This window comes from Vitis vinifera, chromosome 1, assembly GCF_030704535.1.
Source record: "Vitis vinifera cultivar Pinot Noir 40024 chromosome 1, ASM3070453v1".
NCBI classification, from domain to species: Eukaryota; Viridiplantae; Streptophyta; class Magnoliopsida; order Vitales; family Vitaceae; genus Vitis; species Vitis vinifera.
In genome coordinates, this window is record NC_081805.1 from 20,356,162 (window position 1) to 20,371,888 (window position 15,727).

At 36.8% G+C, this 15,727-nt stretch overlaps 1 protein-coding gene across 4 annotated transcripts in view; it reads right to left on the reverse strand.

Moving 5' to 3' along the window:
* Nucleotides 1-5,797: 5,797 nt before the first annotated feature.
* LOC100265035 (chlorophyll(ide) b reductase NOL, chloroplastic) overlaps nt 5,798-15,727 on the reverse strand; it is a 32,396-nt gene continuing 22,466 nt past the window's right edge. For all 4 annotated transcript variants that reach the window (XM_019221307.1, XM_019221304.1, XM_010655803.2 and 1 more), the window contains 6 exons: nt 8,374-8,431; nt 7,154-7,204; nt 7,006-7,056; nt 6,884-6,925; nt 6,616-6,726; nt 5,798-6,081 (listed from right to left, as the gene is read on the reverse strand). In XM_019221307.1, coding sequence (XP_019076852.1) covers nt 6,034-6,081; nt 6,616-6,726; nt 6,884-6,925; nt 7,006-7,056; nt 7,154-7,204; nt 8,374-8,431 — 361 coding nt within the window. In that variant the 3' untranslated portion in view covers nt 5,798-6,033. The remainder of the gene's footprint in view (nt 6,082-6,615; nt 6,727-6,883; nt 6,926-7,005; nt 7,057-7,153; nt 7,205-8,373; nt 8,432-15,727) is intronic.

Genomic DNA, 15,727 nt, shown 5'->3' on the forward strand with positions numbered 1-15,727 from the left:
ATGACGTCCCATACGTCTAAATCGGTTGATTGTAAAAACCAAGTCATTTTAGTTTTCCAATAAGGATAGTTGGTTCCCGTAAAAAATAGAGCTTTATTTTTAGCAAAACTTTCCATGTAAGATGAGCTTGATGGAAGAGTCATTTCATGTTAGATGATTAAGTCTTAAACAAGAGGCCTAGCTTTGATACCAATTGAGAAAATAAAGGTTAATCTTAAATGAGAAAAACACCCAAGAAAGGGGGTGAATTGGATTTTTAAAAAATATTTTTAAACACAACAAATTTAAGCACAATAAAAGCAAGTAAATAGAGATAGAGTTAGAGAAATGAAAATCGGATTTTATAGTAGTTCGATACTTCCTTACCTACGTCCACTCTCCTCAATCTCCTAACCAAGTGAGGGTTCCACTAGCTTGAAACTTCAACCAAGCTTCTAATCTCCTTTACACTTGGATTCTGGCTCCATTGGGCTCTTACACAATCTCTTCAAGATTCACTCACTTGAAGGCTTTAACACTCAATTAACAAGAATGAACTTCTCTCAACCTAGCTCAATAATAGCTCAAATACAAATCAAAGGCTAGGATGAATCACAAAGGTGCACTAAAGGATATGCAAGTGAAGATTTAATGCACCAAGAAAGAAATGAGAGCTTTGAAGGCAAGAACAAGTGGGTAGACAAATAAATGCAGATGTTCTCTATCTCATAAATGAAGTAGAGCTCTCTATTTATAGGCTTCTAACCTCAGGATCCAAGAAAAACAAAAAGCAATCTCAACCGGTCAAGCTTGGGGTCGACCAGATCACTAGCCGTTGGAGCATTTAATGCTTTGGCAGGTTACCGTTGCTTTGACCGAATCTCAACCGGAGGTCGACCGGGAAGGAAAGGCTACTGGAAGAGAGAGAGTGTTTTTGCACTCCTCGACCGAATCTCGACCAGGCAAAGGAAATCGGTCGATCGGTACCCTGGTCGGTTGAGTCGGTTGGCCCAATGCCCCAACCGATTCAACATTTTGACCCCGAAAACCTACATTTTTCTGTTCTTTTCTCTTCTAACACTTAGGCAAGGTCTTTATGTAAATTAATATGCCAATTTTGAAATGTTTTGCCTAAGGTACATTTGATAAAACTTGGGTTTTAATGAAATAGTAACTTTGAAGAATAAACCGAGTTTTTCAAAGATGCATGAAATGATATGTAAAACCTAAGTGCATTCATGCATTCATCTTACATTTGTTTCCTATGATTAAAGGTCTTCCAAACGTCTTGATCTTGTATCCATTAGGTCCTTTAATGAATGTCCAAATTAATACCTAAGATTCTTTACAATTCAAACCAATTAATAATTTAACCATGGTTTGTTATCATCAAAACCTGATTAGGAGAACCATTGGGCTAACAGGCCCTAATTAACCAATTAACCTAGTCTAAAGATACCACTCACTTATTCTTGTGCAACCTTGCATAATTACTAAAACGCTTTTATGCACAAAAGTGAACTAAAAACTCATTCAACCCTCATAAACCGTGTCATCAAAGAATATGAGCTCGGAGTGGAGACCACTATGACCCATAGGAATATTGTCTCCCTCATAATCAAATTTTGAAATTGACTCAACATCTCACTACAAAGAGTCAACTGCACTCCAATACCCTATGTAAATTACAACGAGACACTAAATGCTCAGGTCCGTGACCTACTATCCACTGCATGTAGACTCCTCATGAACTAGTGTCCGTAATCTAACAAGGTAGTGTTATCACCTATCAAGACTACCTCTCAAATCTTTGAGTTACAGATCTCACTTATCATGTGATCAACTAACATACTTTAACTCCAATGAGCATATATCAAATTCCACTAAAGGGATTACTATGGCCACAGATTTCATGATCACATGTCCTTTGGATCACCTAAGGGGACACACTGTCTCAATCTCATAAGATATCATGGTACCTCTATTGAGAATACCTGTTGCCATCAGCCTCTATCAATAGTGACCCAATCCATTGGGATATATGACCACTTTAAGGTCTCACCCATAGGTCAAAGCCTTTTGTTGATTTTGGCACAAACTCGATATCCTCACAAGGTTGAGAGTCCATGCAATTAGTAGTTTGGTGAATCATGAAAATTGATAGTCTTGCATGATGATCCACCATAGGTCTTGTTGAGTGTGTATCATATACACTAGTACACTCACCATAGGAAACCCATCCTAGCGGCCAAGACAAGTCATCCCTTCAATTAGGAAGTGGTGCACTACAGTCTTAACTAGATTGTCTAAATCTATGAACCAACTATAGACAATTTATCTACTTACAGGGAACCCATGACTTGTATCTTCTATGTAACTCCTAATGCACCCAAGTCATGTACAATGTAAGAGACATGGTTTTAATACTCAAATCAATGTCAATATACCAAGGGGATAGCAAGAGGACATTTCAAAACACAAAATTAGATATCATGGCTTCTTAGATAAATTCGTAGAAAAAATTCGAACTCAATCTAATAAACATAAATCCATAACAAATGTGAACCCAAAAACCCTAAAACAACAAAAGAACACGACTCTAATGGGCTAAAATCATTCTTTAAAAGAAAATAAGCCAAAAGACTTACAAAAAATTCTCTATTTGACTAACAACTTGGGTATCGCTTATAAATCCCAGCATGGGTGGATTGAAAAGAGCTTGCCACACTTTTCCAAATTGGAAGAACAAAATGAACAAGAACAGGAAGAACAGCTACCCTATACTTCAAAATGAGATATTGGTGCTCAAGCTCACGCAACTATGCAAGCATAAACCTAGACTTTCCATGCTTGATTACAATGCTCTGCCCAGACCCAACACCAATCCCAAGACCAAGCTTAATTGATGGTGATGTCGTGGCTCTTTCCTAAAAACCAACAAAAAAAATTCAAAACAAAACAAAAACAAAAAACAAATCAAATCAAATCAAACAAATGAATACCCACAAACAATCAAGACCTACGAAGAGCCAAAAGAGATAACCCTAGTCTCCAGTAGCAATACACCAAAGCAGTTGTGCCTCCATTCTCACAAGAATCTCAAAAACAAACTAAAAACCAAAGTTATTGTCGTTTTATAGAAAGATAGTATGTGTTTCATAGAAAGAGAGAGAGTGGGTTGCAGCTGTAGAAAAACTAAAAAAGAAAATCTAAAACCATTGAGAAAGAGAGAGAAAGAACATTTATAGTGGATGAATTCAAATTTTGGAAGCCAACTGGTGGTTATAATAGTTGGAAATGTGATGACTTAGAAGCGAAATACAAAAATAAATTGCAAACTAAGCAATACGCACTAGCTCAGTGAAACTCGCAGCAACAAAATGAACAATGTTTGACAACACACAATGACAAAGACTCGGAGAGATATGGGAGGGCTTGATCTGGAAGTGGCAACGGAAAATACGGTGATGATAGTGACAAAGACTTGCTCATCATGGTAGGTGTAAGAAGGAGTGGGAGAGATTAACAATTTCAATCGAATGCTCTTTTGTTAAATCAATAGTCTCGACTTCGGGTTAGGCGAAAATGAGACACGATGAGAGGAAGAAGAGATATCTTCTTAAGGAAGTGAAGATTTCGGATTTCAAATAAGGGAAAATAGGAAATTTCAAATTTGGGGTTAGGGCAAAATAAGAGGAAGACACTTTGCAAAATTGGGAAATTTCATATGGGTCTCAAGTTTGGGTGGTGAGGAAGTCAAGAGAGAGAGAGATAAATGTTCCCAAAATTTTAGACTTCTTTTTTTTTTTTAACCTTCCCAGCAATGTGGATGCTAACATGGAGACTGGGTGAGGGCAAAGTGGGTATAAAAAGCCCACTCAACATAGAGTGCACAAAAACCATATTTTGCGAAATTGGGAAATTTCATATGGGTCTCAGGTTTGGGTGGTGAGGAAGTCAAGAGAAAGAGAAATGTTCCCAAAATTTTAGACTTTTTTTTTAAAAAAAACCTTCCCAGCAATGTGGATGCTGACATGGAGACTGGGTGAGGGCAAAGTGGGTATAAAAAGCCCACTCAACATAGAGTGCACAAAAACCATATTATTTTCCACATTAATAGAGGAATCTTAGATTTCCAATTCTTTGGTTTTGAAAACCCAATTATTTCTGAATGGGCCACCCAAAACACAAGTTTCCCTTATAAATATCTCTAATAAAAGCACTTCTAACAAAAGTACTACAAATAAAAACACTTTAACCATAATCACTCTTAAACAAGCTCTTAATTTACTTAATGATTTAAATTATATCATAAAATTATGTTGAATCATTAAGTAGATTTGTCAAATACACTTTCCATGTACTAAAACTATAATCAATAAAGACATATTATACTAGTATTATAGAAAAACGATCATTTAATTTTTGTCTACAAATTTATATTTTCAATTTAGTTTGTGAGTTTCTTTATTTACAAATTTCATAGAAATGAAACATATCTCCATTTTGTACTAATGCATTTATAGAAGAATTGTTCCCAAATTCCATTTACTAGAATATTTTATTTTATTTTTTGCTATGAATTTTATTTTATTTTATTTTATTTCAAAATAGGCATTTCTTTTATACTATGTTTGGATCGTGAAAAGTTTAGAAGAAAATTAAAAAAAATAAAAAATAGAAATAAAAAATAAAAAAAATGAGAAAAATAAAAAATAGATATAAATTTAATAATTTATTTTTTTACCTTATTTTTAAAACTCATTTCACTTTTTTTTGTCTTCCACACAGGGATTAAATAATTTGAAAATACATAAATTTCTAACAAATTTTAATTATATTTAATTTTCTTTAATATTTTTTTACAATAAAATCAAATTAAGAAAATCATTTTTTTCACCATTTTTTTTAAGTAGCCTTGTACTTAAGAAAATCAATTGTGATCATATCATTTGTGGGATATCGTAATTTATCCCATATTCAAATGCTTTTTATCACAATTGATTTTTTTTTTCATTGTAAAAATTGTAGCAACATCTAACTGACCCTACATAATAATTTCAAATGTTAATATGACATAATGATTTTTAATAATAAGAGGTGTTTGGTAAAATTTAATGTTTATTACTTAATGACTTAAATTGACTTTAAATTAAATATACTTAAGTTGTTGACATAAAATTTGTTACTTAATTCTTACTTTAAGTATTAATATTATTTAATAAAATTAACTTAAAATTTATTCTAAATCATCAAATTGATATATTTATCCTCATAAGTTATAATTAAGGTAAAAGAGATCGAGTAACAATAAAAATCATGGAGTAGCAAAAGAGATAATGAAAATAATTAAGACAAATGAGGATAAAAAGGTAAAAATGAAGATAATGACTTAAGAATAAGTTAATAATTTTTACTTATTACTTAAAATTGTTTTTCACTTTAAGTTGTACTATTAAATAATTTTATCAAACATATTTTCTTTACTTAATGACTTAAATTAAGTTATTAAGTGACTTTAAGTTATTAAGTTGGTTTATCAAACACTCAGTAAAGTGGTGTTTGTTTTTTTACTTAATTCTAAATAGAACCTTAATGTTTAATAGTGTTAAATATTAGGTTGTTTGTTTTTATAGTATTTTATTTGTATTAAGTATTAAAATGTAAAGAAAAATCAATATATTATTTTTTCTATTTATAAAAAGTTACATATTTTGGTTTTTTCTATTTAGTATAAAGTTTATAATAAGTCATGAAAAAGTAGAAAAACAAACAATCTAAATTCTGAAAACAAATTGCTTTCAGCAAAAAGCCAAAAAAAACAAACACCACCTAAATATATTACTAATCAAATAAGTTCAATTGTAGAATCTAAAACCAAAAAATAAATAAAATAAGATTAAGAAAAAATTTAAGGGAAAGGAATTAAGAAAGTAAAGTCATTACCAAAAAGTAGCCTTCTTAAATTGGGGGAAAAAATGAGAAGAAGAAGAAGAAGAAGAAGAAGAAGAAGAATTGCCCAAAACAAAGGACAAGCTCCAAGGCAGATGCTTTTCAATCTTCAAGAAGATATCTGTTTCTTCTTGCACCAAATGCGAATCTCTATATGCCAAGGGGAAAAAGGAGAATTGAAGAATTAGTGGCTGTCAAGAAATATTATTGCAGTAAAGATATGTTTGGAATGTTGGAATGGAGAAGGGAAAAGAAACACTCATTAATGCAAATGGGAATAGGAATCAAAATTCATTTTCAAAGAAACAAAACCCATGCTTGCCAAAATTTTGATTCTGCTCTTGACCATGATAGACATTTTTGATCCACCTCCATTCCCATTTCTATTCCAATACACCAAACACATCTTAAGGGTATGTTTGGTATGTGGTAATAGGAATGAAAATAATATGGAAATGGATGTGAATCATAATACCATGTAAAAGATAGGAATCAAAATCCCAGCAAAAGTGGGATTTGATTTCCATAACAATGAATTTTTATTCTAATTCCCATTTTAAAGACAATTCAAACACACCAATGAATGTGAATGAAATTGATGTCCCTCTCATATTCTCTATCCTAGCATTCCAAACATGGCCTAAAATAAAAGCTTTTCAGCTCAAAACATATTCACTTCTTAACTGAGAATATCTGTGAATAGGCTTTCAACCCGGTGAGGAAACGAATATAAGTAGGCTTTGTTGATCCATTGACAGGGATAGATCTGATGTTTGGAACAAGGTATTCTGCAACCTGTACAACCAATAACCCACCATGATAGATCACTAACCATGAATGATGGTATGGGTTTTCAAATGAACATGGAACACATTAAACATTTAATACTCCTACAGGGATAACATGGAAAAACTTCTTTATCACTTGTGTAAGGATGGTAAAATAGTCTTACCACTTCTGCTGGTTCTGCCAAAACATTAATGAAAAACTTGGCCTGCAGTACACGAAATTAATTTATCAGATCAGAAGCCTCTGAAAAAAGGGATTAAGAGAAGTAAATGCTACACATTCAACCTGTTTTGTAGTGGCACCCGACATGAGAAGATCAGTGGTGACCATTCCTGGCTGCAAAAGTTAAATAATCATAGGATGATACCATTAGCAACAGTAGTTGCATTTAGGTTTAGAAACAGAAAACATAAATTAATAAACCAAAACATACCGAAAGATTATGTACTACCACGTTTTTAACATCTTGCATTTGCAATTCAGCCTGTGAAAAATATCAAATTACTGTTATTTATAACTCTACCAGAATACTTAAAGACAAATCTGCTCCTAGAAAGGCATGTGTACAACATTCCACTTAATATTAATTGTGTTATCTAAGCTAGTGGAAATATGATTTGTAAGGTTTGGAAAGTGAAAAGATAACAGCAGAAAGACAAAAGGAAGATAAGAGAGTAAAAAGAGCGAAGTGAACCATATATTCCCTCTTAGTTCTGTTATTTGTACCATATGAGAAATTAATATAAAATCCTTAACACAAATTTATTGTAAATTAGTGCCCTAAATAATAGGCCCAGAGCAGAAATGCAACATCATACCTGATCTGAAATAGTAATGTAACATTAAGAGACAGGAAAAAAAAAGAGAGAGAGAGAAGAGAAAAGAAAAGAAAAGAAAACAAGAGAGAAAGTGAGAGAGAGAGAACTAGATCATTTGTGAGTTATTTCCCAATGTTCTGCCATTTTTTTGTTGTAGACACAGAGTGGATCCTGGACTTTGAGGCATGACTCAACAAGAGTATTTTAGATTTGAATAATTCACAACTCCAACAAGCACATACTCAGCAGATCCAACCACTGCAGACTCACTTTTGCATCTCAAATTTCAATGAACTTCTACCACCATCAAAATACAATCAGAAACAAATCCCTCAAATCAGAGCATCTAGATGGTAAGATTTTGCCTGTTGGGCATATCTTTTGTAATGAATTTTGTTTAGGCCAAGTTGTGATCATTAAGGTTCACTGGGTTGTGGTACACCATTAGATGCTCAGGATAACTGCTTCTAATTATAATCTTAGTTGTTGCCAAATCAAAGTAAGCATTTCTTAAGAATATATGATGGGCAAGATTCTATCGAGTAATCTTTATATCTACAATAGATCCCGTCCTTTACATATACAAAATCATTTCTTGTAAAGCCTTTCGAGTCTAGACCAACCCTCATGGATAAGCAACTAATTTGAGGAGCAATGAGAAGACAGCTTTCCAGAAAACAATAAATGTTTATATCCTTTTGTGTGTTCGGTTTTCTAATTTATGCACAAGCACAATAAATGTTTAAATCAACTACATAGGACATCCATTTCTGGAGTGTTTGACAATGCAATTTAGTGATATTGTAGCTTTTCACAATACAAGTACAGCATATACCTGTAATGATTTTGTTAAATGAACCACACTGCGTTTTGTCGCACCATATGCCGCAAATCTAGGGACAAGAAAATAAGAACAATCACACAGAAACACAACCTGTAAAAAGAAAGTGGACTGACTAAAGGCATTTTTCATGTCATCTGGTTTGTAAGTGAGACTATCATGGTCTATTTAAATGCATAATACAATAACAGTAACCCTTTGGTAGCATGAATGGACAAGTCACAAAAGATGGAAGGGGTGAATTAATTACCATAATAGACACAAATGATGCCAGATCTCACAAGTCTTAGAAATTAGTAGGCCAGATGCTATATGCCTTCAATAATAACAAATTGACAATTCAACATAGAGATCATTCAGCAGAAAACAGAATGCAAAAGGGATACAACACAATAGTAGTGGCAGTAGCCATGTCAGAAAGATGGTGGTGACATAGAAAAAAATGAAATGACAGAGTTGGTGGAAAAAAAAAAAAAGTAATGATGGGTGATGGCAGTGGTTATTAGTGGGTGCAGCAGCTAGAGTTGATTGTGGTGACCAAGTGTGTGCCAGCTGGAAGGAGTGGCAGTACCATGATCTTGGTGAGTATTCTGGCAGTACTTACTAATGACAGTAAAGGTTGTCAATGACTGCAAAAGGTATCTGGAATGTTGTAGTATCATCACCCAAGGTGATATCAAATAGCAATGCAGGAGGAAGAGGGGGAAGAAGAGAGGGGGGTTCTTTTGGGTTGTGGGTGGGGTATGAAGGAGATGTGTGGGTGACTTGGGTTAGGGTTATGAGATAAGAAATAGAATGGAGGTATTTATTATTGCCAGGTTACTGCGAATGCCCTCATTGGAATTCTTGAAGCACAAGAATCTTGGAAACTCAACTTTAGGAAGAGGATGAAGTCAAAAAAGCCACTTTCACCTGATTGCTTCTCAGATGATTACATCCTCAAAAGGTTCTTCCCAAGGAGATACCAGACCATCATCATAGTTATGTGTGTTGAATATAATGTATTTATAGTATATTATCTTTCCTTGTTAATATAGGTCACATGTATGGTAGTTAGGACTCCTAGCCTTGTATATATATATCTCTCAATTGTAAGTAGATTTATTACATGAATGAGAATAAGGTTTTTCTCCTTTCTCTCTCTCTCTCAACATGGTATCAGAGCCAAGGAAGAAAACCTAATTCTTTCCTATTTCCCGTGTCATCAACTCCGGGAAACCCTCTTTCCTGTTTCCCGTGTCATCAACTCTGGAAAACCTTCCGGTGACCGTGTTTCATTCCGGTCACCTTCCCCATCTCCCAATACTTTCTGGTCAGTCGGATCGTCGTCAGAAAACACTCACCGCCGGCGAACTTTCCAGCGACGTCTTTTTCCGACACCGACCACACCAAGAGGAGCGCCTGGAGGAGATCTCCAACTTCTTCAAAAGCATCGGAGCCAGAAAACCCTCCACGCGCCGGCCACGCGCACGTTTATGGCCGGCGACTGAATCTCACGCGCCGGCTCGTGAGGGCGCGTGAGGCCTTTTCCGGCGACGCGCCTCCTCCTCCAGCCTCGCCTGACGCCGACCAGCATCCCTACCTACCTGGTTCTCCCATCCGAGCACTGCACGTACCTCTTTTGGGGATTTTTGTCTCCATCAGCCCTCCAAACAGCCTTTCCGGCGAAGTTCCGGCTACTTTTTCTCCACCCCAATCCCTGCACGTGCATTGGGAAGTGTTCTTCTACCTTTCTGGTGGTACCACATCGCGATCTGAGGTCGTCTCCCTTTTTCGGTGGTGCCACGCCGCAATCTGAAGCCGTATTAGGGCTCTCTTCGATCCAAACATAAGATAAGTGGATATGGCTACTAAAGCTTCCATTTTTTCCTCTGTCATATCTGGATCTCCTATGATTACTTCGGAGAAATTGGTTGGCAGTGAAAATTATCTTTCCTAGTCTGCCTCTGTTGAACTTTGGTTTATGGGTCAAGGATATGAGGATCACTTGGTTACCCAGGAGGCAGATATCCCTGAGGTTGACCGCGTACAGTGGAGGAAGATAGATGCACAGTTATGTAGTGTATTATGGCAATCGGTTGATCCCAGGATTCTTCTTCATCTTCAGGCCTATAAAACTTGTTTTAAATTTTGGACTCAGGCCAAAGGATTATACACGAATGATATCCAGCGTCTTTATAAGGTGGCTTCTGCTATTGTCCATATCAGCCAACAGGACTTGGATCTATCTACTTATATTGGTCAGATTGCCTCTCTTAAGAAGGAGTTCTTGACTGTGATGCCTTTTACTCCTGATGTTGGGGCTCAACAAACACAGCTTGACAAGTTCTTCATGGTCCTTACTCTTATTGGCCTCCGTCCGGATCTTGAGCCTATTCGTGATCAGATTCTTGGTAGTTCATCAGTTCCGTCCTTGGATGATGTGTTTGCTCGCCTCCTCCGTATCTCGTCCACTCAGACTTTGCCATCTGATAGCACTTCAGATTCTTCTGTGTTAGTTTCTCAAACTACCTCTTGAGGAGGACGCAGTGGTACCCGAGGTAGAGGCCAACATCCTCATTGCACCTATTGCAATAAACTTGGCCACACTCGCCATCGTTGCTATCAGTTACATGGAAGGCTTCCTCGCACTGCCCATATGGCCCAGTCCTCTGATTCTCCACTGCCTTAGCCTCCGAGCTCCTCCGCATCTCAGACATCTCAGGCTTCTATTGCCTCTGTTGCTCAGCCTGGTAATGCCTCTGCCTGCCTTACCCACACATCTTCTCTTGGACCCTGGATTCTAGATTCTGGAGCATCTGATCACCTATCTGGTAATAAGGATCTTTTCTCCTCTATTACTACTACCTCTGCTTTACCTACTGTTACCTTAGCTAATGGTTCTCAAACTGTGGCTAAAGGTATTGGCTTGGCCCTTCCTCTGCCTTCTCTACCTCTCACTTCTGTCCTTTATACTCCTGAATGTCCTTTTAATCTTATTTCCATCAGCAAAATCACTCGTACTCTTAATTGCTCTATTACCTTTTCTGATAAATTTGTGACCTTGCAGGACCGGAGAACAGGGAAGACGATTGGCATAGGACGTGAGTCTCAAGGCCTCTATCACCTCACCTCAGATTCATCTCCTGCAGTTTGCATTTCCACTGATGCTCCTCTCCTCATTCACAATCGTCTGGGCCACCCTAGTCTCTCCAAGTTCCAGAAGATGGTCCCTCGTTTTTTCACTTTGTCGTCGCTTCCGTGTGAGTCATGTCAGCTTGGGAAACATACTCGTGTCTCGTTCCCAAAGCGTTTGAATAATCGGGCAAAGTCTCCTTTTGAGCTTGTCCACACTGATGTTTGGGGTCCTTGTCGAACTGCGTCTACTTTAGGATTTCAGTATTTTGTCACTTTCATTGATGACTATTCTCGATGTACTTGGTTATTTTTAATGAAAAATCGAGCTGAGTTATTCTCTATTTTCCAGAAATTTTATACTGAAATCCAAACCCAGTTCAATATTTCTATTCGTGTGTTACGCAGTGACAATGCCAGGGAATATTTTTCAACCCAATTTACTTCGTTTATGTCTCATCATGAGATTCTTCATCAGTCTTCTTGTGCTCACACTCCTCAACAAAATGGGGTAGCTGAACGCAAGAATCGACATCTTGTTGAGACAGCTCGTACTCCCCTCCTCCATAGTCACGTTCCTTTTCATTTTTGGGGGAACGCTGTTCTTACCGCTTGTTATTTGATTAATCGTATGCCCTCCTCTGTCTTACACGATCAGATTCCTCACTCCCTTCTCTTCCCTGACCAACCGCTTTATTTCCCTCCTCCTCGTGTCTTTGGTTGTACTTGCTTTGTTCATATTCTCACTCCTGGACAGGACAAGCTTTCCGCCAAAGCCATGAAGTGCCTCTTCTTGGGATATTCCAGACTTCAGAAGGGTTATCGTTGTTATTCCCTTGAGACTCATCGATACTTTATCTCCGCTGATGTCACCTTCTTTGAGGACTCACCATTCTTTTCCACCACTTCTGAGTCTCTTCCTGTTTCTGAAGTCTTGCCCATTCCCATTGTCTCCCCACTTGATGCTATGCCCCCTCGACCACTTCAGGTTTAACATCGTCGCCCTCGTGTCGTTGCTCCTCTCCCTTTTCCTGAGGCACCTGCTGACTCACTTCCTATCCCTTCGGCTTCACCTGCCCCGGCTCTGCCTTCTCCTAATGACTTACCCATTGCTGTTCGGAAAGGTACTCACTCTACTCGTAATCCTCATCCTATTTACAATTTTTTGAGTTATCATCGATTATCTTCACCCTATTCTGCTTTTATTTCTGCTATATCCTCTGTTTCTCTTCCAAAGAGCACCCATGAAGCTCTTTCCCATCCAGGCTGGCGACAGGCAATGGTGGATGAAATGGTTGCTCTGCACTCTAATGGCACTTGGGATCTTGTTGTTTTACCCTCTGGTAAATCTACAGTTGGTTGTCGTTGGGTCTATGCAGTTAAGGTTGGTCCTGATGGTCAGGTTGATCGCCTTAAGGCCCGCTTAGTTGCTAAAGGCTATACTCAAGTTTATGGTTCTGATTATGGTGACACATTCTCCCCTGTTGCCAAGATTGCTTCTGTCCGCTTGCTTCTCTCCATGGCTGCTATGTGTTCTTGGCCTCTTTATCAGTTGGATATTAAAAATGCCTTCCTTCATGGTGATCTTGCCGAGGAAGTTTATATGGAGCAACCTCCTGGTTTTGTTGCTCAGGGGGAGTCTGGTTTAGTGTGCAGGTTACGCCGTTCTCTATATGGCTTGAAACAATCTCCTCGAGCATGGTTTAGCCATTTTAGTTCTGTTGTTCAAGAGTTTGGCATGCTTCGCAGTACAGCAGACCATTCAGTTTTTTATCATCATAACTCCTTGGGACAGTGTATTTATCTGGTTGTTTATGTGGACGACATCGTCATTACAGGCAGTGATCAGGATGGTATTCAGAAACTAAAGCAACATCTTTTTACCCACTTTCAGACCAAAGACTTGGGGAAACTCAAGTATTTCTTGGGAATTGAGATAGCTCAATCCAGTTCTGGTGTGGTCCTTTCCCAAAGGAAGTATGCTTTAGACATCCTGGAAAAAACCGGTATGTTAGACTGTAAACCGGTAGACACACCTATGGATCCGAATGTCAAACTTGTACCAGGACAGGGGGAGCCTTTAGGAGACCCCGGGAGATATCGACGGCTTGTAGGTAAATTGAACTATCTCACCATTACTCGTCCAGACATTTCTTTTCCTGTGAGTGTTGTTAGTCAATTCCTACAGTCACCATGTGATAGCCATTGGGATGCCGTAATCCGCATTCTTCGATATATCAAAAGTACACCAGGCCAAGGTGTATTGTACGAGAACAGAGGTCATACTCAGGTTGTTGGTTACACAGATGCAGATTGGGCTGGCTCACCCACAGATAGACGTTCCACTTCAGGGTACTGTGTTTTTATTGGAGGTAATCTAATATCTTGGAAGAGTAAGAAACAAGATGTAGTGGCCAGATCTAGCGCTGAAGCCGAGTATCGAGCTATGGCTTTGGCAACATGTGAACTCATATGGTTGAGACATCTTCTTCAGGAGTTGAGATTTGGAAAGGCTGAACAGATGAAACTCATCTGTGATAACCAGGCCGCATTACATATTGCATCCAATCCAGTCTTTCATGAAAGGACCAAGCATATTGAAGTTGACTGTCATTTCATTAGAGAGAAGATCGCATCAGGGTGTGTTGCTACAAGTTTTGTTAATTCAAATGATCAACTAGCAGACATCTTCACTAAATCTCTCAGAGGTCCTAGGATTAAATATATTTGTAACAAGCTTGGTGCATATGACGTATATGCTCCAGCTTGAGGGGGAGTGTTGAATATAATGTATTTATAGTATATTATCTTTCCTTGTTAATATAGGTCACATGTATGGTAGTTAGGACTCCTAGCCTTGTATATATATATCTCTCAATTGTAAGTAGATTTATTACATGAATGAGAATAAGGTTTTTCTCCTTTCTCTCTCTCTCTCAACAATGTGCAATGTACAGATGATGAAAATCAACTTAACAGATCCTCAAGTGCAGAAGGCACATCAATTGATTCTTGTCTTCATCAAATCCTAACTTTTAATCAAAGGTTACTGATGCAATTGAGCACATCTCAAAAGCTAAACTCTTGCTATTGTATTCAAATAATGAAATTCTCATCTTTGTATTTAGTACTAATACTTTTTTTTTTGATAAGTACAAATGGAAAGAAGTATTTAGTACTAATACTTAATCTTATGTATACAAAATTAGGGGTTCAACTATAATGCCTGATAATAATAAAACTCTAAATCTTTGCCCTTGAGGTTAATTAAGTTTAATTAGAGGTTCAAACTAGTTTGAGATTACTACCATTTAATTGCAAGATAAACCTAATTTAAGGCTAATATTGATTAGTTCAAGGTTTAAGCTCATGTGTTAGGGAAGGTGGGACCTAATAACAACTATGAGAACCAGAGCGACCAAGTTGGAATTTGGAAAAAAATTTTAAAATCAAAACTAAGGGGAAGTAGCTCCAAGCATGGTACTTCATGCTTTCTCTACAACATATTTAAGGGGTTTTGTCTTTATGCCTCTGAAAATCTGCTGAAATAGAGTTACAAAGAGAAAATTAGAGGAAAAAAAAAGTGAACAAAACAAGCCAAGGAAGAAGAAAATGTTGGGTTTTTGCTAGATTTGGACTCCAAACCATTTTTTAATGCGAATGACCAGTGAATTTTCTTTTAAAATTGATTCAATGTAATTTTAAATTAAAATTGTTTAAGTTTCGATAAGTTAAGATACTTTGAAGTTTTATTTAACTTCTTTTCCAAAGAAGAATTAAGAAGCTTCATTTTGTGTTTAAAGTTTGGAAATGAATTTTGACAGCTTTTGAAGTAGAGGGTTTTGATTCAATAGTTATGCATGTCACTCGCTTGTATATGCGAAGAAGGATGAACAAAAGTAGAGTAAGGTAAGAATAGATATTTATATAACATTGATTGAAAGTCATAACCACACATGAATTAGAAATAACATTACTTGGTGCCAACTAAATCAAAATTTGCTAGTGTGTAAATGATGAAGCTAAAACCTATCATTTGTGTTTCATAGTTTATCATGATAACAAAGGTGGTAAGATTAGAGAAGATTCAAAAATAAAAATGGCATAAATAGCTTCATCATTTTTTTCCCTGGACCTTTTGGTTGAGATTTCATTTATACAAATACAACTAATCTCATAAACTTTGGAATGTATCATGATATCTTCATGTATATTATACCTTGTTATGCAATGT